The 25,341-nt window shown below is 40.6% G+C and overlaps 1 protein-coding gene across 1 annotated transcript in view; it reads right to left on the bottom strand.

Moving 5' to 3' along the window:
• The window catches only part of LOC128738251 (fat-like cadherin-related tumor suppressor homolog), a 589,652-nt gene that overhangs the window by 202,238 nt on the left and 362,073 nt on the right, over positions 1–25,341 (bottom strand). Inside the window, exon 3 of the mRNA XM_053833248.1 lies at positions 5,336–6,229. Within this exon, the coding sequence (XP_053689223.1) occupies positions 5,336–6,190 (855 nt within the window). The 5' untranslated portion in view covers positions 6,191–6,229. The remainder of the gene's footprint in view (positions 1–5,335; positions 6,230–25,341) is intronic.

Genomic DNA, 25,341 nt, shown 5'->3' with positions numbered 1-25,341 from the left:
CTCTCACGGGGAGGATTCTTGTCCTTGAGCTGTAGTTGGTGGCATATTGCTTAATGGTCACGGGTCTGCAATGGCAGTATACAAAATTTGGCAGAAAGCAGCATTAAACAAAATTGTTGCTACAGAAAAGGCAGAAGACAAGGGAGAAGAAGCGGAGTTGCCTCCCCCAGTGGGCGGCGCTTCCGACGGCGGCTCGCCGGCAACACTCGCGGCCGTCTCGTCCTGAGTGATCTAGTATTACTATAGATAGGTTTTGTGGTCTTGTTATTGACTAATGTTTTATGGAAGAGTCTTGAATTTCTCGAGTTCGATTAGTTTTTGAGTTTCGCCAAAAATTCTGTTTTATTTGTAAATTCTGCCATCTAAAACTTCCACACGCCAAATTTGGTTCCATTTGCTTGATTAGTTCTCGAGTTATGAGGAAATTTGTTTTTCATTTGTATGGAAGCCCCCCCTCTTAAAGATGAGAGGAGTCATAATTCCCCTTATAAAGAGGGGAGGGGTCTCAATTTACCATAGAATAAATTCTTGTTACCAAAAACACCCACATGCCAAATTTTGTTTTATTTGCTTGATTAGTTCTCGAGTTATGCAGAAATTTGTGTTTCATTTGTATGGGAGCCCCCCCTCTCTTAGTGGGGTAGGGGTCTCTAACCATCACTAAAACCTTTCCTGGCCCCAAAAACCTCTACATGCAAATTTTCACGCCGATTGGTTCAGTAGTTTTTGATTCTATAAGGAACATCCCGACAGAAATCAATTTTTATATATAAGATATCATTTTAAAACTTAATATCTTAGCCTATTAAAAAATGAAATGCAAACAAATTTAAACTAAATGAGGTGCGCCATAGGCTACTTATAATAAAAATGAATTTATCATAAACTTTAATCAAAAAAACAACTCTGTTTGCATCTTGTCGCCGCAGTTTCTTACAGTGCGTCTGAAAGCTCGAAGTATGTTGTATAAAAACATGAATGAAAAAATTGCTATAATTTGACGTTTTCCGAATATAAAATTTAAAGTTGTCATATTTTTAGCAAGTCTTTAAAATTTAAAGTGCACTTTCAACAAATTTGATAATCTTTGTTACTAAATTTATTTAGTCCCTGAAGAGAGTTTCAATGAGAAAATAGGAGAATCCCCGCGAGAACAATTTTTTTTTTGTCAAGCAAATATTTATATCGGAAACATTTGATCATATTTCCCCAAATCACCCTAAATATGAGTTCTTATAAGTTTAAATCATTTCTTTTGTAACAAATATAATCTAGAATCAATTTGAAACTAAAAAATCATTTTGGCCAAAAATCGCAATTTTCCGACTATTGTGCGTCGATCGGTTCTGTAGTTTCCGAGTCTATAAGGAACATACGGACAGATGTACAGACAGAAATCCATTTTTAGAGGTATAGATAACGAAAGAATAATATTTTGAGGATATGTGTTTGAAACCGTTTGGATGATATCCAAAAAATATACTTTCATGCCATTTTAGATTTTTTCATTCCGGGTAAGCCCTTGAGCGTCAATCCAACCGCAAATCATGTTTTATTGATCATGTTCTTGAAGCCGTAAGGGAGGGGGGAGGAGGTTCCCATATATAAACAAAATTGTAAATATTAGTATAAAATGTAATTTTTAGAATGCAAAAAAACCCGAATCGATTCGCTTTTCGCGTTATTAAAGTTTTTGTCGTTTCGATGTTGGGCAACTTAGGGGGGGGGGGACTTTTTGTAAAAGTTTAGGTAATTTGTTTATGTGTTTTAAGTTAATGAAAACTGAATCGATTCTTGCTTTTCATATACACGTTATTGGTTTTCATGTTCAAGCCTGCCGAAAAAAAGACAAAACCGAAAGGAAAATTTTAGCGCATTTTAGTCACTAATTACATTGTTTGAGGTTGAGAAACCACTTTTTTTACGTTTTGAAAGCGAATTTTTTTAAGCTAAAGAGTCCACAAACGACGCGAAAAACGTGAATGAAAAAACTGGCATGAAGAAAAACGAAAGAAAACTCGCGGCAGAATGGTAGGGAAAACGGAACATAAAAAGAGAAAAGTGTGGTAAAGAAGAGAACTGGAAAAAAAAATGGAAAATGAGTCGAAAAAATGGGACTTGATAGAAAAAGAGGAATAACGAAACTAATAAGAAAATTAAGTGAAAAATAAGAGAAAATAAAAGAGAGAAAATGAGGACAAGCTGGACAGAACAGGAGAAAAAACGGTACAAAAAAGGAAAAAACCAGACAGAAATGTAGAAAATATGGGAACAGGAAAATTGAGGAACTTGAACAGAAAAGAGAAAAATGGAGAAAAAAACGAAAATGGAAGACAAACGGATAAAATGAAAAACAGAACAAGACAGAAAAGAAAGAAAGGACATAATAAAAAGAAGACCGAAACAGACGAAAACAAAAATAAATAGAAAAGGAGTTAACAGGATAGAAAATAATAAATGGAACTAGAACAAAGGAAAAACGGGTCTGAACTGAAAGTTTAAGTTGGAGGAAAATCAGGACTGAAAAGGGCAAAAACGGTATATGAAAAGAAGAAAAAGTGGAAACCATGGACGGTAAAAATAAATAACTAGTGCGGAACGGGGTCGGTGGGAGGTGGGGGGGGGGATTGCAAGAGGCTAACGAGACAGATAGAAGATAAACGAGATAGAATAAGAAGGGAGAACAGAAAACAAGAGAAACCAAGCGAAAATGAGGAGAACAAGAAAAGAGGTTAAACGGGATATAAAAGGGGAAAGATGGGACAAACTGGGAATGGGAAATGGGAATAAAATTAGAAAATGGGACAGAAAATGAACAAAAAACAAGGGAACGGACTAAAAAAAAGTAAAACTGCATAGCAAAAGGCGAAAAACGGTAGCTGATCCCAGAAAAAAACATTATAGAAAAGAAGACAAATATGAAAAACGAGGAGGAGGTATAGAAAAACTCTAAAACTGTAAACGAAAAAAGGAAAAAGGAAGGGAAAGGACAGAAAACGAGAATGTCAACGAAAAACAACAGGAAAACCAGGACTGAAAATTAGAAAAAATGGGGCATAAATGAAGCAAAACGGAGCAATGGAACAGAAAACATGGGACTTTGTTCGAAAAACAAGAGCAACGAAGAAGATGAAAGGAAAAAAACAAAAGCGAAAACAAAAGCCAAGCAAACGGCACTGAAAGAAGAAAAGCGAAACAAAGTGGAAAAACGAGATTGTAAAAGAGTAAAAAGGGAACAGAAACGCGTGAGTGGCTAAGACGAAATATGTCGATCCTAATTTCAAGTAAAACTTCGTATCCGATTTCGCTTAATTTAATGTTCAATTTCAAGTTCAGTTGGACTTCTGATTTTAAGCCCAATTTCAAGTCCACTTTAATTTCAATTTTTAGTCAAATTTAAAGCTGATTTCAAGTCAAATTTAAGCATAAGCATAGGATACCGCTCCTGTGCTGCTACTCCGTTATTGACCAGGACCGATGAAAATGATGGCTGGAAAAAGCAAACTTGGGACAGCACGCTATTCCTCATTGTGCAACCTTATCAGGTCCCTGCATGCTGATCAATACAGACGCCGGCCACGTCCGTATGCGGGTCGTGGGATGGGAAGGAATGTTAGTGCAATACTTGTTGCTACTAAAGACCAGGGAATCCACTGCATCTTCACAAGTATTACGGGAAAGGAATTGTTGTTAGTAGATGGAGGGAGCTAGATGGATAATGTAAGTATGTTAGCACCAGTTATATGAAACTAACCTGGATATTCGAAAACTTTCTTGTAAAGCCAGTAATTACGAAAATTAAAATATAAAGAATACCTATTTAACAAATTTAATATAATGCCAATGGTGCTCATATATAACCATAATTTAATTTATATCGAAAAATACTATGCACATGCGAGATATACGGCTCGAGAACTACGTGACTACTTGCACTTATTATACCTGAAAATAAAAATCAGGGATAATGAAACTAGTCAATAGTCCCTAAGTTGATAAGCATTTCCTCTTAACAACGCTAATATGCAGAGATATTGCGCCCTACACGCTTAAAGCTGATTTCAAGTCAAATTTCTAGTAAAACTTGAATTCCAATTTCAAGTCTAAGGGGTCTTAGGGGAGACGAGGCGTGAATGGAAAAGTGCGGGTGATTGAAGCAATGCTTATTAAGTTTGTATAACGTTCGTCTTTAGCAAGCCAGTTGATAGTAACCAAGTTTCCTCCAGGTCATTAGAGAAATTTTAAAATTTACCATTGGGTGCTAACAGCTTTAACTCAATAGATTTGTCGTATTTAAAAATGCAATTAAAAAACGTATTTGAAAAGCTCAGGTATCCTGTTAAGCAAACACTATATTTGCTCCTAATGTATGCGGTACGAAGATAAGCACATCCGCATATTGACCAATTTGAAAATTCAAAACGAAATTTTGCCTAGAAAGCAAAATTGATTTAGCACAAATTTCCTTTTAGATAGTACGGTATTTTCAGTGTTTGTAATTTCAATAACGCTCCCGGACACATAATACGAAGCAATTTGTTTTCATTGAAATCCCTAAATAACGACCACAATATCGCTTCCTGAAGCTGCACCGAGGCCAACGGTAAAAAATACAATTTAAGGAATATAACACAGCCAAGCTATAACAATAATAATTGTCCCGCAGTCGTAAATATTGAATATTCCATCCAAAAAAAAGCGGTATGCATACATTGCAGCAGCTAGTGCAATTGCAGCCGTATTCTGTCGTGGCACTGCGTATGTGTGCTCCGAGATGTTCAAAATACCGCACGATTTTCTTGCCTTGTGTCGCACACGTAAGCGCAAAATTTTCTATAGGAAAAGCAAAAGTTACCGTGCAACCGGCAGTAACGTAGATGCACTGTTCCGCTAACGATGCCCCTTTGAACTTTGTCTCACACTCTGGTGCGCCCCTTTACGGTTCGGTGCGGTTCCTATCCTAGCTAGAGAACCAGCGAGCCTGGATGACACACAGTCGTCCCGCTGCGCTGCTAGGAGCATCCCAACACTGAATATTAGTGAAAAGTGTCGGCGTGTGTGTATGTGACTGTCGCAACTCATTCATATGCATAAGGTAGGGAAATTATTACAACAATCTCTGAGTCTCGCTTCGCCCCGGTTTGTTGCCATAAATAAAAGCAATTGAGTTGGGCGCGAAAAAATCCCTAGTTTATTGCCGTGATGTATGGCCGTTAATAAACGAATTGCGAATGGCTTCGGAGCCAGACTTGCTGGAGGTTTGAGCAATAATATTATTGAAATTTTAAATGAAAATATATCTGTTTCGTATGGGACAGTTCGGAAATTAACCTACCTGTCGAATTTTTATTTTCACCCTCGCTTTGCTGGCTTGGCTCCGACTGGTGGATCCGATGCCCCGGTCGTTGGCTGTTACCGTGAGTTCATGCAGGGACCGATCTGTGAACCGTAGAGGTCTGGTAAGTGTGATAACACCGGTCGTCGGATGAACTGCAAACTGCTCCGTTTCGTCGAGGATGCTGTAGTAAATTTCCCCGTTCAGACCTAAATCAGCATCCTCGGCAATCACCCGTAGAATACTTTTGTGTAATGGTGTGTCCTCCGGAATAGTAACGGAATACTCGGTAGGATAGAACAGCGGACTGAGATCGTTAGTGTCGAGCACCTTCACGTCGATGACGGTGTCTGCTTCCAGCGATACTCGACTTTTGCCTTCCCTCTTTGTGGCAGTTGCTTTGACTTCCAACCGGTAGCTGTCGCCCTTTTCACGATTCAGAATCACATTAATGGTACGCAACCGAATCGCGAGAAAGGCAAAGTCACCCACCAACCGCTCTTCAGCTTTGAAATATTTGTCCTTATCACCGCTGACAATTTTGTACTTGACATCCAGTTCCGGGGTCACGTAGATGCCCATTCGGTCCTCATTTGGCGGTTGAACTGCGTAGGTTTTGCCGACACTGTTCTCCGGGATCGACACGTTGTACACGGGATGGGCAAACTGGAACACGTACTTCGATCCCGCCGTTCCTTCGTCATTCTGCTGTTCCGGTAGCTGCTTCGGGTCAGCATGGTGCTGCTGCTGCACTTGAGCGGGGTTGCCGAGAGCGCTGGCTATCACTTCCACCAGGATCAGTACTACCGTTGTGAGTAACCGCGCTCGTGCAACTCCGCCCGCTCCTGGGACCATCTTCGGCTAGCGTTAGCTCATGTTAAACCACCGGAGCATCTGGGGGGAGAGAAGAAGAAAGACAGAATGGAAAAGTTAGTACAATGTGGCATTTTGAATAAGAAATATGACTGAATAGATCTGTGTCAAACTGTTGGAATAAATTGCACGAGAAAATTATGTTACACATGTTTCCAGGAATTTAGATAATAATTCACAATTCTCTCAACTTTTTTTTTGAAATCTGCTGCTTCAAATTGTTTACCTTTTTCAACGCTTAAATCAAAACTTATTTCATTTTATCTCTCACAGCTTGATATTTGAAAACAATGTCGGAGGTTACTTTGATCACCAGTAGGAAAAATCGTCTTTCAAATTTACCCCTTCCAAACGGCACGTTTTCGATCCATTTTCGACCGGAAGCGCACCTAACCCTCGACTAGATTCGGGTCCCAAAGAACAAACCATAAATCTTCTGGGAAAAATTGAGCGCCCGAAAATTGATTCCATCAGTTTGCAACCCGCTTGATGGACCAAATTGAACAATCTGCACGTCAATAATATCATCGTTGACGGAAGCGTTACCGGAGCCCATTTTTTTCCCGGCACCCACCCACAGTTGCAAAGGATACCACACCCCGTTCGTTCGAGGTTCCGATCACGTTCGAGACATGCGGAAAGACGGGTTCGTTTCGGGTAGCTGTCATGTCATAGACCATGAAAGAAAACATGTTGGCACGGAACTGACCACTACAGATTGAATTTATTGTTGCCGAGCAGAGATTGTTTTCCCCTCCTTTGCCTGCACCCTGCACCTTCCTCACTTCTTACAACGGCGACCGTTTTTCATCCGGGACGGAACATTTATTGTGGTTCGAAACAGTGAATTGAATATAGTTTTTGATGAGATAATAGAACGGAGGAAAAACTTTTCCTGCTCAAATGGCAAAATGTTGCGCTTTATTCGTACTGAAAAAAACAGAAAGGCATGGATGGAAAAGGATGGAAAATGTTGCTCATGCTAGTTAGCGCTTGTTCATAGCTGTAGAAAGATCGCAAAGTGAGTGAGTGAGACGTGACATTCGTAGGAAAAATCAGGAATCCGCTCATACATAATCACGCTCTCTCGTCCCGCAACGAACTGTCAGTGCAGTGAAAGTGGAGCTGGATCGAAATAAAATATATAGGTTACCATCTATTCGGCTCACAGCACAACGTACAGCTGGGTGAGCCGCCGGGAAGAAAGGGATAAAATATTAGCTGAAAATCAATGCGATATCTCATGGGGAAAGCAGCCTTTTGTTGGCTTCGATGGTGGCGCGGTAGCACGGGTGGAAAGCGCCGAACAGATACTGAGTGAGTCATCCATCATCTGAATGTTTCCGAAAATGGTTCAAATGAATGGCGGTGCGGTTGAGTTATTATTTCGCAGTTTGGACCGGTTGCAGCCTTGTGCAACTCTGCCGCCAGGAGATGCATTCGGAGTGCGCAAATTTCCATATTCAGCCCATCCGGTCGGTTATTCAGTGGAACGAACCGGAAGTGAATACCGGGAATGTGTGTTTCCAGCATCGATCGCACCGAAAGGACCGTGCATCGTTGAATTGACCCGATTCGATGGCTAAGCCGCAAAACTCGTATTCTTTTGTAGTCGCCAGTTGATGCAAATATGATTCGATGTTTCGGATTTGACGGTTCTGCGAAGTGCACACTGCACACCGCATACACACTTCACCTGACCGTGTCAAATTGATGGTGCTCAACCATTACGATATTCTGCGAAGTGCGAGAGTGGATTTTTTGACGCAGGACTACGCCTTACTTGAGGGTGTTAGTTCAGAATTTAGATTTCATCCACCGAACGTCATGAAAAAATTAATGATTTTGAATGCATGACAATCAGTTCGTATTCTACTAAATCCCTGGCATTCGATTGAAAAATTAGATTATCTTTAGTGGCATGTTTGTTGATCTGTTTATTAAGAATTTGATGGTGGATTGTTTGTTTCTTTTTAAAATGAATCTATTTGATAACCTACCAGTGTTAATTTAAATTTTTCATATATTTAGACAATCATCTAAATTGGAAAATAGCGTTACGTTAGAGCCAATTCCTGTTCACTTCAAGTTACCAAGTCTGTCTGTCTGTCTGTCCCTATGTTCCTTTTAGAATCGAAAACTACAGAACCGATCGGCGTGAAAACTTGCATGTTGGGGTTTTTGGGGCTACGGAAGGTTCTCTCGATGGCAAAAGTCTCCTCCCCCCACTAAGAGGGGGGGGGGGGGGGGGGGCTCCCATACAAATCTATGCCTAAAAAATGGATTTCTGTCTGCTTTATGTTCCTTATAGAATCGAAAACCATTGAACCGATCGGAGTAAAAATTTGCATGTAGGGGTTTTTGGTGCCAGGGAAGGTTCTTATGATGGTTAGAGATCCCTCCCCCCACCAAGAGGGGGGGCTCCCATACAAATCTATGCCTATAAAAATGGATTTCTGTCTGTCTGCCCGAATGTTCCTTATAGAATCGAAAACTACTGAACCAATCGGCGTGAAAATTTGCATATAGGGGTTTTTGGGGCCAGGGAAGGTTCTTATGATGGTTAAAGACCTCTCCTTTCTAAGAGGGGGGCTCTCATACAATTGAAACACAAATTTCTGCATAACTGGAGAATTAATCTAGCAAATGGAACAAAATTTTGGCATGTGGATGTTTTTGGAGACAGAAATTTTTTCTATGGTAAATTGAACTTTAGGACTAGGGGAGGGGGGCGCTCCTATACAAATGAAATACAAATTTCCTCATAACTCAAAAACTAATTAATCAAATAGAACCATATGTTTTTGGAGGTATGAATTTTTTCTATGATGAATTGAGACCACATACCTTTTTAGGAGGGGGGGCTCCCATACAAATGAAATTAAAAATTCCTTATAACTCGAGAACTAATCAAGCAAATGGAACCATATTTGGCATGTGGGTGTTTTTGGAGGCATGAATTTTTTCTATGATGAATTAGGACCGCTCTCTCTTTTTAGGAGGGGGGCTCTCATACAAATGAAATACGAATTTCCTCATAACTCGAAAAGTAATCAAGCAAATGGAACCAAATTTGACATGTGGGGGGTTTTGGAGGCAGGATTTTTTTTTAATGATGGTTTGAGACCCCTCACCCCTGTGGTAGGGGGATAAGGACTATCATACAAATAAAACAGAAATTCTTGCGTAACTCAAAAACTAATCGAACTCGAGAAATTTTAGACTTTTTCATAAAACATCAATCAATAACAAGATCACCAAAAATTATCAATAGTAACATTAGATAATTCCGCGCGAGACGGCCACAGGCCGCGAGTGTTGCCGGCGACCTGCCGTCGGGTTCGCCGGCCACTGCGGGGAGACAGTCCCCTAGAGATCACCTCTATCTAGGTTTATTTATTTTCTTAGATCTAATGACCTCTATTACTTTCCTTCAGTTGGGTCACCCTTGCGAAATCGTACTTTCTACGAAAAGATTTTCCGTGAAATGGTACATCCCGCGTAAGGTTTTTCGTGAAATGGTATTCTGCGAAACTTTATATTCCGCGTTATGGTCAACCGAGAATTGGTGTTCCGCAAAATGGTATTCGGCGAAATGGTTTGTAATGATGGCGAATATTTAAATGCTATCCGCTTTATTTTATCAGGCTAAGCAATGGGGGGAGTTGTTTTCTACTTTACTGTGAGGAAAATTTGTATATTAAAACACCCATGAACTCCCCAGAAACTTGCAAAACTCAAGATTGTGACAAAGGTCATCCGAGATTCACGATTTATGTACAACACAGTTTAATTTGTGGCAATACGAAGTTTGTCGGGTCAGCTAGTTTCCTAATAATTCTTATACCCATACTGTCGTTTGAGAAATGCCCACTTTTCCAAAGATCATAACTAGAAAGTTGTAGATTGTGATGGAATGGTGTCACTAATAACCAGACTAGTCGTTCGCTGATCATGAAATAGTAAAAAAAGGGCTTCAAAATTAACCTCGTAGCAAGCCCTTTGTTACATGGCGACCGTGACCATTAAATGTTCTACAATTGAGCAGTTCCTTGCAAAATCGTCCGAAAAAAGCTGAAATCTGAAATGAACCTCTTTGATTTGGATGAAACCTTACAAACGTGTTTGATAGGAGGAAATATGTACCTTCTGCAGGTTTTGGCGCCATTTTGATTCAAGACTCATTTTTAAAAAAGGGCGTATTTCTTTTCATGTGTATTATGTTTGAAAGATTGTGTCTCGAAAACTATCGATTTTACAAAAATTATGTCTAAACAAATGGTGTTGAAAATTGATTTCTGAACATGAAAAAAATATGCACTGAAAAAAATATTTTACCAATTTTCCAAAAATTTGAAAATAAAACTTAAAATCAAGATTTCAAAAATATACCATTTTTGAAATTTTTTCAATTTTTTTTGGAAAAAATAGTAGTAATTTACAAACTTTTAAAAGTTATCCTGAAATGGAGCAACTTTTATGGACAGACTTCATAGAACAACGGCTTTTATGACTTTTTTTTATAACTTGTGATTTTTCAAGTAATATATGGATTTGTAATACAAATAACAATTCTTTATGTCATTAATTTTCTAAATGCAGCCGTTTTCGAGATATTCAGAGAAAAAGCAAGATTAATTTTGACCAAACTCGTGACTTTAGTCATGACCTTGAAATGCGGTCAGGCATATATTAATATTTTTTTTTTTTGAAACGATGATTCTACAATTGATGAAGGTAACGGTAAGGGAAAGTAATGAAAAAGGATTTTTTTTTCGGGAATGAAGGCGACACGCCCTGGTAGGTGTTGTGGGTTCAAATCCGGTTATAATCTCTGATTACAGCTTGGTTCGACCCATGCACCTTCCAGCATTGGACAAAAGCTTTCTTGTAAAGCATAGCTACCTATTACCCCCCCCCCCCTTCCTTTCCACCCTTCCCCTTCATTTCCGAAAAAAAAATCCTTCATTACTTTCCCTTACCGTCCCTTCATCAATTGTAGAATCATCGTTTCAAATAAAAAAGATTAATTTTAATTTTTCATGTTAAACACGTCTTTTTCATGTGTTACTCCAGTTGCTTCACTGTTTGTATAAAATTTCTAATAACTACATTTGATTTCCTAAAACTTATCCGAAAACACCTTATTGATTCAACTTTTTGCTTTTGAGTTGTGGGTATTTTGAAAAGTGTATTCGAAAAAGCTGGACACGCTGGTTAGTTAGTAACTTTGAGTAAGCATAACAGAAACTTTGACTGAATAGTTGAAAGTATGTTGTTTATATCGGTAGTGTTTTACCAAAATAGGTTAAGAGATTACAGTGATATTTGAAACTAGAGAAGGCGGACAACAAATTGAGCACTTGCTTCGAAAATCCAAATGCTTCTCATCGATGGAGCGGTAAACATCTCGAAATCAAACATTCGTCCGTATCCCAAGTATTCAGACGTTTAAAAAGTATCAGACTACCAAGCAGGATGGTAACGACAGGAAACACGGCACCACAGGTGCAAAGCATGCCAGGATGGTAGCTGTTCTCGAGCTACAATCTTTCAAACATAATACATATTTAAAAAAATACGCCCTTTTTAAAAATAAGTCTTGAATCAAAATGGCGCCAAAACCTGTGGAAGGTGCATATTTCCTCCTATCAAACACGTTTGTAAAGTTTCACCGAAATCAGAAAGGTTCAAATTTTGTCATTTACCTATTTCACGTGGAACTGCTCAATTTTGTCACCATTTTCTTTTAACTTCGTAGAATTTGTCCAAACTTCATTTTATCGATTGCGCTGCACTGCGTTGTATTTTATTTTTTGTTTATTTTATCTTTATTTTCATTTGTTTCATTCGGCCCCAACGCAAGCTCTTTGCTACATGGCGACCGTGACCATTAAATGTCATACAATTTTGCCATAAAAAAAATCAAAATGTGATATCGTTGCCAAGCACCGGAAGAAGTGTGATTGCGGCCTGATGAAAGTCTTAGTGGTGTAACGGGTAAAACGGATATACAGAGCACGGGCATGTAGGAAATTTAAACTTGTCTTTTTGTATCAACTTTGTCTTGCCACTCTCCTTTATTGTCTAATTTCCCGTTTTTCTCGTTTCTTCCATCTGTTCTCTTTTTCTCACTCGCAATTTTAGTTTTCCCTTTTGGTTTCTTTTGTTTTCTGTTCAATTTTTCCATTATTGTCTCGGGTTTCTTCTATTTTTCCCGTTTTGCCACCTTTTTTGTCACGTTTTTTTGTTTTCTGTCCTATCTTCTCTTTATTTATCTCGCTTTCCCTCCTTTTCTCTCTCGTTGTTCTTTTTTTCAGAACACTTCCCCCCCGTCTTTCTCTCTCCTTTTCCTGCCCCGTTTTTCTCTCTTTTCAATACTGATTTTTCGCTTGTTTTTCTCTTGTTGGCCCTGTTTTTTGTCTTTTCTTCCATCCAGCTCATTTTTCGTCTTTTCCAGTCACATCTTTTGTTTTCTGTCCCGCTAATTCTTTTTTTATTTTTTAGATTTCGCCAATTCCATTCTTCCTTTTATTTTGCTTTTCCTCTTTTTCCGTCACTGTTGTGTTTTTCGTTGTAACCCGTATGGTTTTCGTTTCCAATTTTTGTCTTCATTTTTCTCTCTGTTTTCAGTTCTTATTTTCCCGCTCCCTGTTTTCTCCTTTTCTATCTCGTTATTTTTGATTTTCATTCCGTTTTCCCTCTTTTTCTGTCCAGTTTGTCCTCAATTTCTTTCTAGTTGTCTTTATAGTCACTAGACACAATCGCTGACAAGACACTTCTAACTCTTACAAAATGTTAAAATAAAACAAATTATTTTTAACTTACACGTCGACCGGTTTCAGGCATCATATACCTATCTTTGTCTTTATAGTGTCTTCTTTTTTCTCTTCCGTTCTCCCTCTTTTTCTGTCCATTCTCATCTTGTTTTGTCTTGTTTTCCTCTGTTATTTCGTTACACTTTTCTTAGTTTAAAGCCGGTTTTCCATCTCAGTGTGACACGGTTTTTCTTTCGGATATCTGTTTTACTTCCTCTCTCTCAGGAATTATTTACTAGAGCAGTGTACTATTTGGTGGTTTATCAGTGGTTGGAGAATTCGCGAAAAAGTGATCATTTGAATCGATGAACATCCCTCATGAACATACACTATTCGCCTGCCTCGCCGATAATGCACGCATCAGCTTTGAATTTTATCACGGACAGAACCTCAATGTGAACATCAGAATTCGTTCAAAAATTGAATATTGAACATTGAGTGTGTTCGATTTTTCGGATATAGAATGCCCGGGGACGTCGGAAAGTATTCAAAATAATATTACCACGAAAAGGGAATAGTTTAAAGTAGTGTTCGTGGCTTTACAAGTAGCAGAAAACGGTACATTGCTCACGTTGCGTTTCTCACGATATTCGTATATTTAGCGATGCTACGAAGCGTGAGTGTATGTTGCTCATTGTTATAGGCGAATTCAACCACTCGCGTAGCTGTTTTATCATGATAAAAACCGGCGTATTTATTCATTTTGCGAGTTTTCCAACCTCTGTGGTTTATTATAGAGTGGTTTAACCGTCGGGTCATTCACCACTCGGAAACTACTATTTGGTTCATGAGATATGCATTTTTAAATTAAGTAGAATAATTCAGATAACCAAATGTTCACCTTGCGAAGAAGTCAACCCACCATTTGTTTGTAGACTTCCAGGCGGCGTACGATTCAGTTATACAAAATGAGCTGTAGCGGATTATGCTTGAACATGGTTTTCCAATAAAATTGACTGGGCTGATAGCACGTATCAGCCCAGTCAATTTTATTGGAAAACCATGTTGATAGTTCAAAATCAAGCGTCAAAATAACGGACTCGTTTGTGAGGTTAGATGGTCTATCGAACATGCTATTCAACATTGCATTAGAAGGTACTATTCGAAAGGCAGGCGTGCAGAGAAGCAATACCATTATCACAAAATCCCACATGCTCCTAGGGTTCGCGGGTGAAATCGATATCATTGGTGTTAACCCAATAGCTGTGGAAGAGTCGTACATGCATCTTAAGGAGGAAGCTGAGAAGATTATAAACTCTTCCAAAACAAAATTATAGGGCTTATTATAAACTCTACCAAAACAAAATATATGGCGGTTGGTAGAGAGCATGGTTGGGTGTTGAAGCTGCCTTGGTGATAGATGGAGATACTTTTGAAGGGGTCGACGAATTTGTTTACCTTAGTATGTTAGTGACATGTGACAACGATATGAGCCGTGAAGAGAAGAAGTGGAGAGTGACAGCCAACAGCCAGCTGAGGTCCCGTAGCCTGCAGCTCCGCTCTATAAGATGATAATTCTTCTGGTGGTACCCTACGACTACGCAGCGTCAACATTGAAAGAGAGAGACTGCCAAAGTCATGGTGTTTTTGAGCGTAAGATCCTGCGATCAATTCGTGGCGGCATATTAGAAGATGGAGTCTGGCGCAGGCGCATGAACCACAAAATTTAGTAAGCATACAAAGATGCGAGCATTGCCTTTCTAACGTTTCGACTCTGCATTTTTAGACTTCTTCAGGATTTGAATACTGTCTGTTGATAATTGACAAAAAACTGACACTATTCTATCTCTGAAGAAGACTAATAATATAGAGCCGAAACGTTGGAAAGTTTATAAAATATATGACTATATGAAACAAATACATTCAGGTGGATAATTTATGTAATTTTGTATTAAGTTGCCTCTAAATAAATTTGATATGTACTACAGAACCAATTTGGCAAATCAGTCATTTAATATGTCCCGCATTCATTCAGAAAAAAATGGTCACTTTCAGATAGTAGTATCCCAAGTAGCACATTTTAGGTCCATTTAGTTGAAGCAACCGAATTACGACAGAAATTAGTCATATTTCGGTTATCACAACAACTTTATAACAACCGTGCTGGTAGGGATGTAACCAGTGTTTAATTATATTGTTATTTAAAAATAATTGACTGGCCTATCATGCGTGGAGTTTTTCAAACAGCTGTTGCTTGAGGCTTTGATCCGCTATCTATATGTTCTTCACAAAGACAAATTTATTCTACTTGTAAGTTACATGTTACAGCTTGTATCCGACGATGCATTGACTATTTTTTTTGCACATACACGGAACTTATTCAGTTTCTGTTTACTCTGAATGAACGAAGAGCGCGTCGTCTATCGGATGAATGGGAAAAAGTAATTCCTACCTCGCAAGTGCAAGCTTTAAATCCGCCAGCTGCAGCATTAAGATACTTACCTTTTGCTCAAACCATTCAGTGCAGTGTAAAGGAGAGTTTTCTTTTTTTTTTCCCTGCTAGTGAATGTGCAAATCCCTCCCGGTGATGGATCGTACAAACAAGTTATCAATTCAAACCGTTGTTGTGTCGTCGTTGTGAGCGCCTTTCTCCAGGAGAGTGCAGCATCTGACGGTAAGCGTATTTTTATTGCAATTCAATTGCGTTTGAACTGCTTGATGAAAATACCTACTGGAAGTTTATCATGATAATTCAAAGGAAGATTTTCTATTCCGTATGTTAAAATATGTTACCACAGGTCGAACTAGTTTGAAGTTCCATGAAAAATATTCTTTACATTAGGATGCATTTATGTGTTCGCCCATTTCACGTTTGACCGCTACCGGACCACATCGACAATGTATATGGTTAAAACCTTTCAAGTAGAGGCAAATGGATGCAAATGGCCAACGTCGCTGTTACCTTGGTTCGTTCGTACGTGGAAAGGAAGACACTCTTTTCGGCCCGGTGTGGTGGAAATAAAAATGCTTTTTCACTGCGGTCATGCTCGTCGATCGATAAAAGAAGCACATTGAGGCCACCGGCGGGACGCGACGTTGTTGGTAACACTGAAACCGTGACATCGATATCTCTTCGGTGCGGTGGTACAACTAAGCAGCAGCAGCAGCAGAAGTTTTTCAACTACAAATGTCATAAAATTTTGTTCGTTATTCACAATAAAAAATTTCGAAAAACTTGTTATCGAATTGAACACTCTCATAATATGGTTTCCAGGTAAGTGAAGAACGGATATGCCAAAACCGAAAAGTCTGCATCACTAGAATGCAATATTGATTGAGGGAAGACCGGTGCAACCAGATGCTAGAAAACCATGGTGCACTTTACGTAAGGTTGTTGGGTGTTGCACAGATCGATTTATGCATGAGAAGTACCCAATAGAAGTAACGTTTATTTTTCCCTATCCGGAGTCTGGAATTTGTTATTTTATCATCTGTAAATCATATAAGGTCACTAGTTTATATAACGAAAGAAACAATAAACGAAAAGTGAGTCGCAAACGATCAAATCAATTCAAACGATAGGAATTGTTGCTTCCAGCGAGACTCATGATGGCAATTTCCAAGCATCACACCGCCATTATCACAAATTGTAAAAAATAGATCTCATCTAAGATAGCGCTAGAACGGACAACGCCGTCAGGACCGAGCGGTACCGTGCGATACCCAGAAGTCACTCGTTAAATGAAACATCGTAAGTTACTCTATTTGCTAAGTATAGAGCTAGCGAACGCGACGAGCAGTTGAGTCTGAGTGGCAGAAGGAAAAGCACGAGGGCAAGCTAGTGTGTGTGGGCCTTCTTCGGTTGCTGGCTTAGCCTGGCTGAAATATGTAGCAGCTGGCAGCCAGCAGCGGTCGGAAGGAAGTGGGCTTAGGAAGTGCATTAACATGTTTCCTGGCGTGCAGTTGTAGTGGAAAATAATTTCACATTTTCGCAAACCGGGTTTTTTTGCTTTCCTTGGCACGATTTTTGCTGACCTGCGGCACAGCAAGGCTGCCTTGTGCTAGGTTATCGCTCGAGCCTGCGGCAGATATGTGCCTCAATTTACACCGGTGCGGTCGGTGGAACCCGGCAATGTAATGGCAAGCTTTGAGGAGAAAAAAATCATTTTCTCCTGCTTTCACTGCGGGAGAATAAGATGGGGTAGATGAGTTGACGGGTAATTAACGGAAGTCAGATTTTTTTTATAATGACGCTGATGAAGTACTTATGGTTATGGAGGTATATTTTCAGGACGAAGTTTAGTTATGATTGTTGGATTTCAAAATCCCAGTTTTCCCAAATCCTTTAGTCGCAAATCTCTCAGCAAGTTCAACAAAACTATTTTTTGGAACAGAAGGAGAAAAGGAAATTAATGTACCAACATAAAAGAGCAGTAGTTGTAGTTTTAAGTCATTTTGGAAAGAAAATTTTGACGTTGTTTTCATTTTCATCGTGCTAAGATAAGAATATAAACGACTAAACTTAATTTTACTTGGTGAATGTTGGTGTAGGATAGCGGATTGACACACAATTTGATTCAAATCACGAACAACCGACGTTGTCCTCACTGCATTAACTTGATATGCACCATTTTTCATCCAACTTTTCAGCATTTCAACACCAATCAGTTCGGAAAGTATCGCTCCGAGTAGTCGAAAACTTTTTGTATTTTGTTTTTCCTCCCCTATCCCCCCCAGTGTCAGTGCCCGTGTTCTCGTCGATCAGTGCTGTGCACTGCCACTGTTAAGCAATGAAGCGGAAAGATGAAATTAATTTTACCCCAGTCCTGCTGCAGGAGCGAGTGGCTGTGTGCAGCAGACAAAAAAGGCTAAGTATTGCGAGTGGCAAACCACTTCGGGTTCGCCCATTATTCCTCCCACTACCTACCTACTACACTGGAGACGGCAATCGAATAAAACTCTCTATACCGGAATACGCGAAATTGTTTCATTCGGGCAAACTTACTCATTAAACGCAAAAGTTCTTGTGCAGTGTCCCAATTTTTCCGACTGCCCTTCTGGACCGGCTGGCCGGCCGAGTGCACCGCTCGAATTGCATTACCGGATACAGAATACGGCAAAAGAGTAAGTTTTGTTGTGGCTTCGAGTGGCCCCTCCACTGCGAAGGTAGTACTTCACGAGCTCGTCGAGTGCCAGCGAGTGGAATCGAAATGATCCGGCATTAATATTATTCGGTTTGAAGCGGGAAATAATTTCTCTCTGCAGTGCACTTTGGGAGATTTTCTGTCCACTGTGTATCGAAATCATCGAAGCATTTCGAAACAGTTAGCAGCACTCAGAAAATTGTAAAACTTTTTCCCAACTTCAGTTTAAAATCAAACAAACCAAGAATAAGTTGGAAAAATCGCTTGATGTCCTGGCTGAATTACCAGTTGCATTACAGCACGGAAAGCGTCGATGCAAATGGCTTTGATCTTTCAAAGAGTAGCTGTTAACAATGGCAACCGCAATTGCAACCGCTTCACATCACTAGATGCATTCGGTTTATACATTAGAGAGATCGAGCATCGGGGATGTAGCTGAAAGCGTACTACCGGCGCACATATCTGCTTTCCTGTCGTCGTCGTCGTGCAAACAGAGAGGTTATTCGTCCCAATGATTCCTTTTATATCCCGGTTCGGCGGGATTTTAGATTCAGAATTTAAACATGAAAGTACAAAAGAGCTAAGCTCGTATTGAAAAGTTGAACAGGTCTACGGGATCGGTTTTTCATAAGCAGCCAGCACGCCAGCACGCCAGCAGCCAGCAGGCAGCAGTCTGCACTCGCTTGGGACACTTCTGCACTTTGTCTCGAGTTGGATTTTGCAAAACCGGAAAACTCATCCACATCCGGAGGGAGATACAAAACTGGAAACTGTGCTATCGGAATTGCGCTGCGCTGCACTGCGCTCCACCGTTAGGGTGAGCCTTGTTTTGCCAAATGTTAGAAAATCAGTCAAAATCCAATACGGATTTCTTCAAAACATTGATATAAATCATCAAAATGTAGATTTTTTAATTCCCCTGCATAGTAGGGTTCAACCAACTACATTAGATTTGGATACACCCGATCCAGGGATAGGATGTATTTTTTTCAGGTACCTATCATATGAAATTTTATTGTGCTAAGTATTTGCTTTGATCTTAGTCTGTGGGATGGCGGCTGATTATTCTCTATTTATGGTATGGTTCGATTTGTGATTTTATTTTTACTGGCAAGTGGAAGGTTTTAAATTCTGACTCACGGAGATATTTAATTCAACTGCTACCGGCATGTACCATTACGTTTAGGTTCCATTTTCGGAAGTTGTCCATCTTTTATTCAGCAGACCTCGTAGCCAACTGTTATCGTCATTCTGTAGTTAGTTAGGGTGCAATTCTCGAACCAACCATGGGATTCTACCACTGATGTACCATCAGTACCATCAGATACCGGTCACATGCCGGACTAATTTGAAATTTGATATCATACGTTATCAATTCCGGATGACTAGTAGTTCAAAATTTGAACAGAAAGTCAGCTTCCTCTGAGTTCTACCAAATATATTATATTAACAATATAGATCACTCTTTTATAATCCTGAAGACACGACTACTAGTGCCTTAGTGGCACAAAAGGTAATGATTGTACACTGTAAATTCGATACGTTTTTCGGAAATAGCTCAGTATTCAGTATAAACTTGAGTCACTGAATTCGTGCTGAAAAAATCGGAATCACGAAAATGTAATGAACGAATCAGACTATTTTTACTGATTGACGTGTTGCGATAAAACTATACCCACGGTTACGATAACACTATGGAAGGTCAGGATGGTGTTCATACCTAAGGCAGGCAAAAAAAATAAAACTATGCCAAAAGCTTTCAGACCAATTAGTCTGACATCAACGCTTCTCAAGTTGCTGGAAAAAATCACGGATAATCACATTCGTAACGAGTTTCAAAAGAACTCTCCTTTACAATGCGGTAAATCTACGGAAAGCGCACTTCACTGCCTAGCGACGCTGATTGAGAAGTCGCTTCAATACCAAGAGATGGCACTTTGTGCTTTTCTTGACATTGAAGGTGCTTTCGATAACACGTCATTCGCCTCAATTAACACGGCTCTCCTTAATAAAGAAACTGATCAGCCGACAATGAGCTGGATTCAAGCAATGCTGTTAAGCAGGGAAATCACAGCCTCATTGGGAGATACGTCGATCACAATCTCAGCGATCAAAGGATGTCCTCAAGGAGGAATTCTCTCCCCCTTGCTTTGGTCACTGGTGGTCGACGCACTCTTGCACAAGCTATCACAGCATGGCTATGAGGTCATTGCGTACGCCGACGACGTGATACTTATTGTCAGAGGTAAATTTGACGCAGTGCTGTCCAGTCGTATGCAAGCAGCTCTAAACTCTACTATTTCATGGTGTCTACGAGAGGGGCTTAATATAAACCCCTCCAAAACAGTCGTGATACCATTTACTAGGCGGAGGAGACATACTCTCACTCTCCCTATACTGAATGAAATCAGACTAAGCTTCAACAATGAAGTTGAACATCTGGGTATTATACTGGATCATAAACTGAACTGGACCGCTCACCTAGGTTATGCTGTCAAAAAAGCAACTACAGCCATCTGGGCATGCAGTTCACTGTTTGGCAAATCCTGGGGACTAAAACCTCAACTAGCCCTTTGGTCATATACTACTATTGCACGGCCTAGGCTAACTTATGCCGCTCTTGTAGGGTGGCCAAAAGTAAACGAGGTGACAGCGCAGGCCAAGTTAAACAAAGTTCAACGCCTGGCATGTTTGTCAGTGACCAGCGCCATGCGAACTACACCAACTGCAGCCATGGAGGCAATGTTGCGCTTGCTACCTTTACATCTTCATGTGAAGAAGGAAGCCGAACTCGGTGCACTAAGGTTGCAGAAGTGTCGTAACATACTTGAGGGGGATCAAATTGGGCACCTTCGCGTACTAAGGGCGTTCAAACTATCACTCCAAGTAACGACAATCTCTGACTGAATGGAGGCACGGCCTAACATGGATGTTCCGTACAGTGTAATTGTTACTGATTGCGCTGTATGGAGCAATGGAGGGCCTGTTCTTCCATCCAGTCTCCATCTACTTCTTTACAGATGGGTCAAAAATTTGGACTTGCACAGATTCTGGAGTCTACGGACCCGGAATAAAGGAAGCTCTTCCACTGGGCAAATGGCCCACCGTGTTCCAAGCGGAAGTATATGCAATATACATCTGCACCATGATATGTCTAAAACGAAAGTATAGGTATGCTAAAATCGGAATCTTTACGGACAGCCAGGCTGCACTACTGACTCTCAAGTCCACCAAATGTGCATCCAAATTAGTTTGGGAGTGTAGCACAACCTTGAGGGAGCTCTCCCGCCAGAACAAAGTGTCATTATTCTGGGTGTCTGGACACTGCGGAATCGAGGGCAATGAGCTTGCCGACAGCCTAGCAAGACAAGGATCTGTTCATCAGTTCATCGGCCCCGAACCGTTTCAGGGCACCTCCATATCTGCTGTCCAAAGCGAATTACTGACCTGCGAAAAGCTAGAAATAGCATTTAGTTGGTATAAAGCACAGGGCTGTAGACAAGCTAAACAGTTTATCTACCCAGACCCTGCACTAGTTAACAAACTACTTACCTTAACGCGTATGGAACTGCCCACAATCACGGGACACGAGACTCCTCACCGGACATTGCCCCACTCTTTACTATTTAAAGATAATTGGCAAGTTCTTAACCGACTTTTTCGGAGCTCTTGCGTCTTCCAGGTTCAGCTTCTTCGAGAGCTACCGATTAACTCCATACTCAGTATGAAAACTTCATCCCAAGAAGGTAGTTGGTTTTATTAACCATGTAACAACTAATTGGGGCATAGTCTTACCACATAGCTCAACTCCATCAATGGGTATAAGCAATCCGTAAACTGTGTACAGCAATCGGAGCCAGCTACAAAAGACAACTTCGTGACTGTCGCAGTGACATTTTTGAGCGCAGTGCCCTTCTAGCATACAAAAAAAAATGCCCACGCATCCGTTTGCCCAAACATGTAAAAGTATAACATAGCAAAGCAAAAATTCGGAACAAACAGAAAGATCGAGCTGTCAAACAGAAAGAAACAGAGTAACGATTGAGGATGATGAACAAGCTGTAGATGTAGAGCTACCAATTTTGGACGAGGTTAAAAAAGTATAGTTAGAGGGCTGAAAAGTGGTAAAGCAGCTGGAAAGGACAGCATTCCGGACGAACTTCTGAAACTCGGAAGCGAACGGCTGTATTGTGCTATCCATCAAGTTACACTAAAGGTATGGACTGAGAAGGAACTGCCTACCAACTAGTAGGAAGGTCTCATGTGCCCTATTTACAAAAAAGGCCACTCTAATGCAGCAATTATTGGGGCATAACTCTCATCAATCTGCATACAAAATTCTATTCAGTATCCTGTTTCATAGACTGAGGTCGTAGCAGGAAACCTTTGTTGGCGAATACCAGTGCAGTTTTCCAGAGGGACGCTCCACAACAGACCAAGTGTTCAACTTTGTTTATAGACTTCAAGGCGGCGTACGGTTAGTTTAAGCGAAATGGGCTGTGGCGAATTAGGCTTGAACATGGAGCTCCTCCGCTCAGGGCCACCGGGAGGACCAATTCTCTGTAGAGGGTTAGTTGTGTGGGAATTTGCAAACGGCGGGACTTCAGCCAGGGATCAAGAACTTCCACGATCCTGAAGAGAAAAAAGCGCCAGACGGAGGACAGATATCGTGAGGAGCTGGGACAACTATTCCGCGCTAATAATACGCGCAAGTTTTACGGGACGGTGAACCAAACTCGTAAGGGCTAGACACCTAAACCTGACGCATGTAGGGACCAAGGAGGGGGTCTAATCACAAACGGGCTGCGGCAAGGGGATGGACTGTCCTGCATGTTATTTAATATCGCTATTGAAGGTGTGATCCGGCGAGCGGGCATCGAAACGAGAGGAACGATCTTCAGCAAGAATAGCCAACTCCTATAGCCAATAGCCAACGCAGACAACCTCGACATCATTACTAAAAACCTTGGGACGGCGGAGGCAATCTACGCCTGACTAAAAGCGGGGCTAGGAGGATAGGATTACAAATCATTGCGTCGAAAACCAAATATTTAGGTAGGAAGAGGCTCCAAAGAAAGCAACGTTTGCCTCTCTCGGACAGTGACTATTAACGGCGATAAACTGGAAGTGGTTGATGAGTTCATATATTTGGGATCTCTGGTCACCGTCGACAATAATACGAATAAGAAGATCCAACGTTGCATTTATGTTGGAAATCGAGCCTACTTTTCCCTCAGCAAGACGCTTCGATCTGGACGCCGCCGAACAAAGCTGATGATGTACAAAACGCTAATCAGACCGGTAGTCCTCTACGGGCTTGAAACAGTAACTTTGCTTACGGAAGACATACGTGCACTTGCCCTATTTGAACGAAAGGTGTTGCGGACTATTTTTGGCGGAGTACAAATGGATAGCGGAGAGTGGCGGAAGCGTATGAAACACCTGCTACAGGCACTGCTTGGATTGGAGATTCCTATCGTACACCTGGCGAAAGTTGGTAGGCTACGGTGAGCCGGCTATGCCACAAGGATGCCGGATGACTGTGCAGTGAAATCCGTTCTCTTCAAGAACCCCACCGGCACCAGGAATAGAGGGGCCCAACGTGCTAGATAGCTCGAGCAGGTTGAATCCGACTTGCGTGTGTCGAGGCGCGCTACGAATTGGTGCCGAATGTTCAACTGTTGAACTGTGTAAAGGCCTCTTCCATTGCTCTACGATTGATTCCGATGATATCGACGTCATCCGCAAAGCCAAGAAGCACGAAAGATTTCGTAATGATAGTACCTTGCCTTTCCACATTGGCTCTTCGTATTGCACCTTCTAAGGCAATATACCAAGTACACTCGAGTCTTTTTTACACGGTTTGTTTTTTTTTCGATTACTCAAGAACGGTGCAATTTAGCGACCATTTACAAAATACGTGACGAATGTCGGGCCTCTCAGACGTATTGAGAAATGAATGAATGGTCCCTAAATAGCCCCGTTCTCAATATTCGAAAAAACAAACCGTGTAAAAAAAGTACTTAAGTGTAGCACACTTTTGTCACTTCTGGTTGCTCCAACCTATTTATGACTGAAATCAGTCATTAATCGGTTACCACAACTAATTTATAACAACTGTGCTAGTAGGGATTGAATAGCAAGTTGAAAAGTGCATCTCCTTGTTTCAGTTCATTCAACGTCACGAAAGCAACTGAGATGTCACCGCTATTCTAATGCATGATTTTGGTCCATCAAGCGTCGCACATACCAGCGTAATTAGTTTTGTCGGAAAACCATGTCCTAACATTATCTGTCGCAGCTCATTTCGCTTGAATGAATCGTACACCGCCTCAAAGTTCACAAACAGATGATGAGTCGGTCCGACGTCGTGCGACAAATTCTTACTGGGAAACAATACAATAAATTGGTTCGTATGGACCATTCTACTTGGACAAATGTTTAATTTTACTGCGGATTTTCGACTTTCCAGTCAGTTTTATATTGAAAACGGCTTTTTTATACTGCCTGACGTTTCGGCCTTTGGTTTTGGCCTTTTTCAAAGGTAATACGGTTACGTTTTCTTGTCTAATCGTTGATTGCCAACGGATTAGACAAGAAAACGTAACCGTATTACCTTTGAAAAAGGCCAAAACCAAAGGCCGAAACGTCAGGCAGTATAAAAAAACCGTTTTCAATATAAAACTGACTGGAAAGCCGAAAATCCGCAATAAAATATATGTACTTCAGTCGATCTTAACAGTTTAATTTTACTTGAAAGCGTAAACAGAGAGTAGTTCCTACTAGGTGAGTAAAGTATTGGCGTGAGAGCATGTGCCTACTCCCAAAGTCTGGCTATGGATGCACACTGAAGTCGCTTTTTACGCGGTTTGTTTTTGACGCGACTATTTTTACGCGAATTTCGGAATTTACGCGGTTTTTTTACGCGAATGTCGGAATTTATGCGGATGTGCTCAAAACGTCTATTTTTTCGCGTAGTGCTGAAATCCACAAAGTTTTTTTTTACGCGAATTTTGGAATTTACACGGTTTTTTACGCGAATGTCGGAATTCACGCAGTTATTTTTTACGCGAATTTCGGAATATACGCTGTTTTTTACGCGGTTTTCATTTACGCGGGACGTATCCTTTGCGTAAAAAGCGACTTGAGTTTATTTGTTTCGTTCAAACAAAACAAGTCAGACTCTCGCTTGATAAAGGCGGTTACATTTTTTTAGCACAGTTGTTTCAAT

The sequence above is a fragment of the Sabethes cyaneus genome, chromosome 2 (assembly GCF_943734655.1).
Source record: "Sabethes cyaneus chromosome 2, idSabCyanKW18_F2, whole genome shotgun sequence".
Classification (NCBI taxonomy): Eukaryota; Metazoa; Arthropoda; class Insecta; order Diptera; family Culicidae; genus Sabethes; species Sabethes cyaneus.
This window is presented reverse-complemented; position numbering and strand designations above follow the sequence as displayed.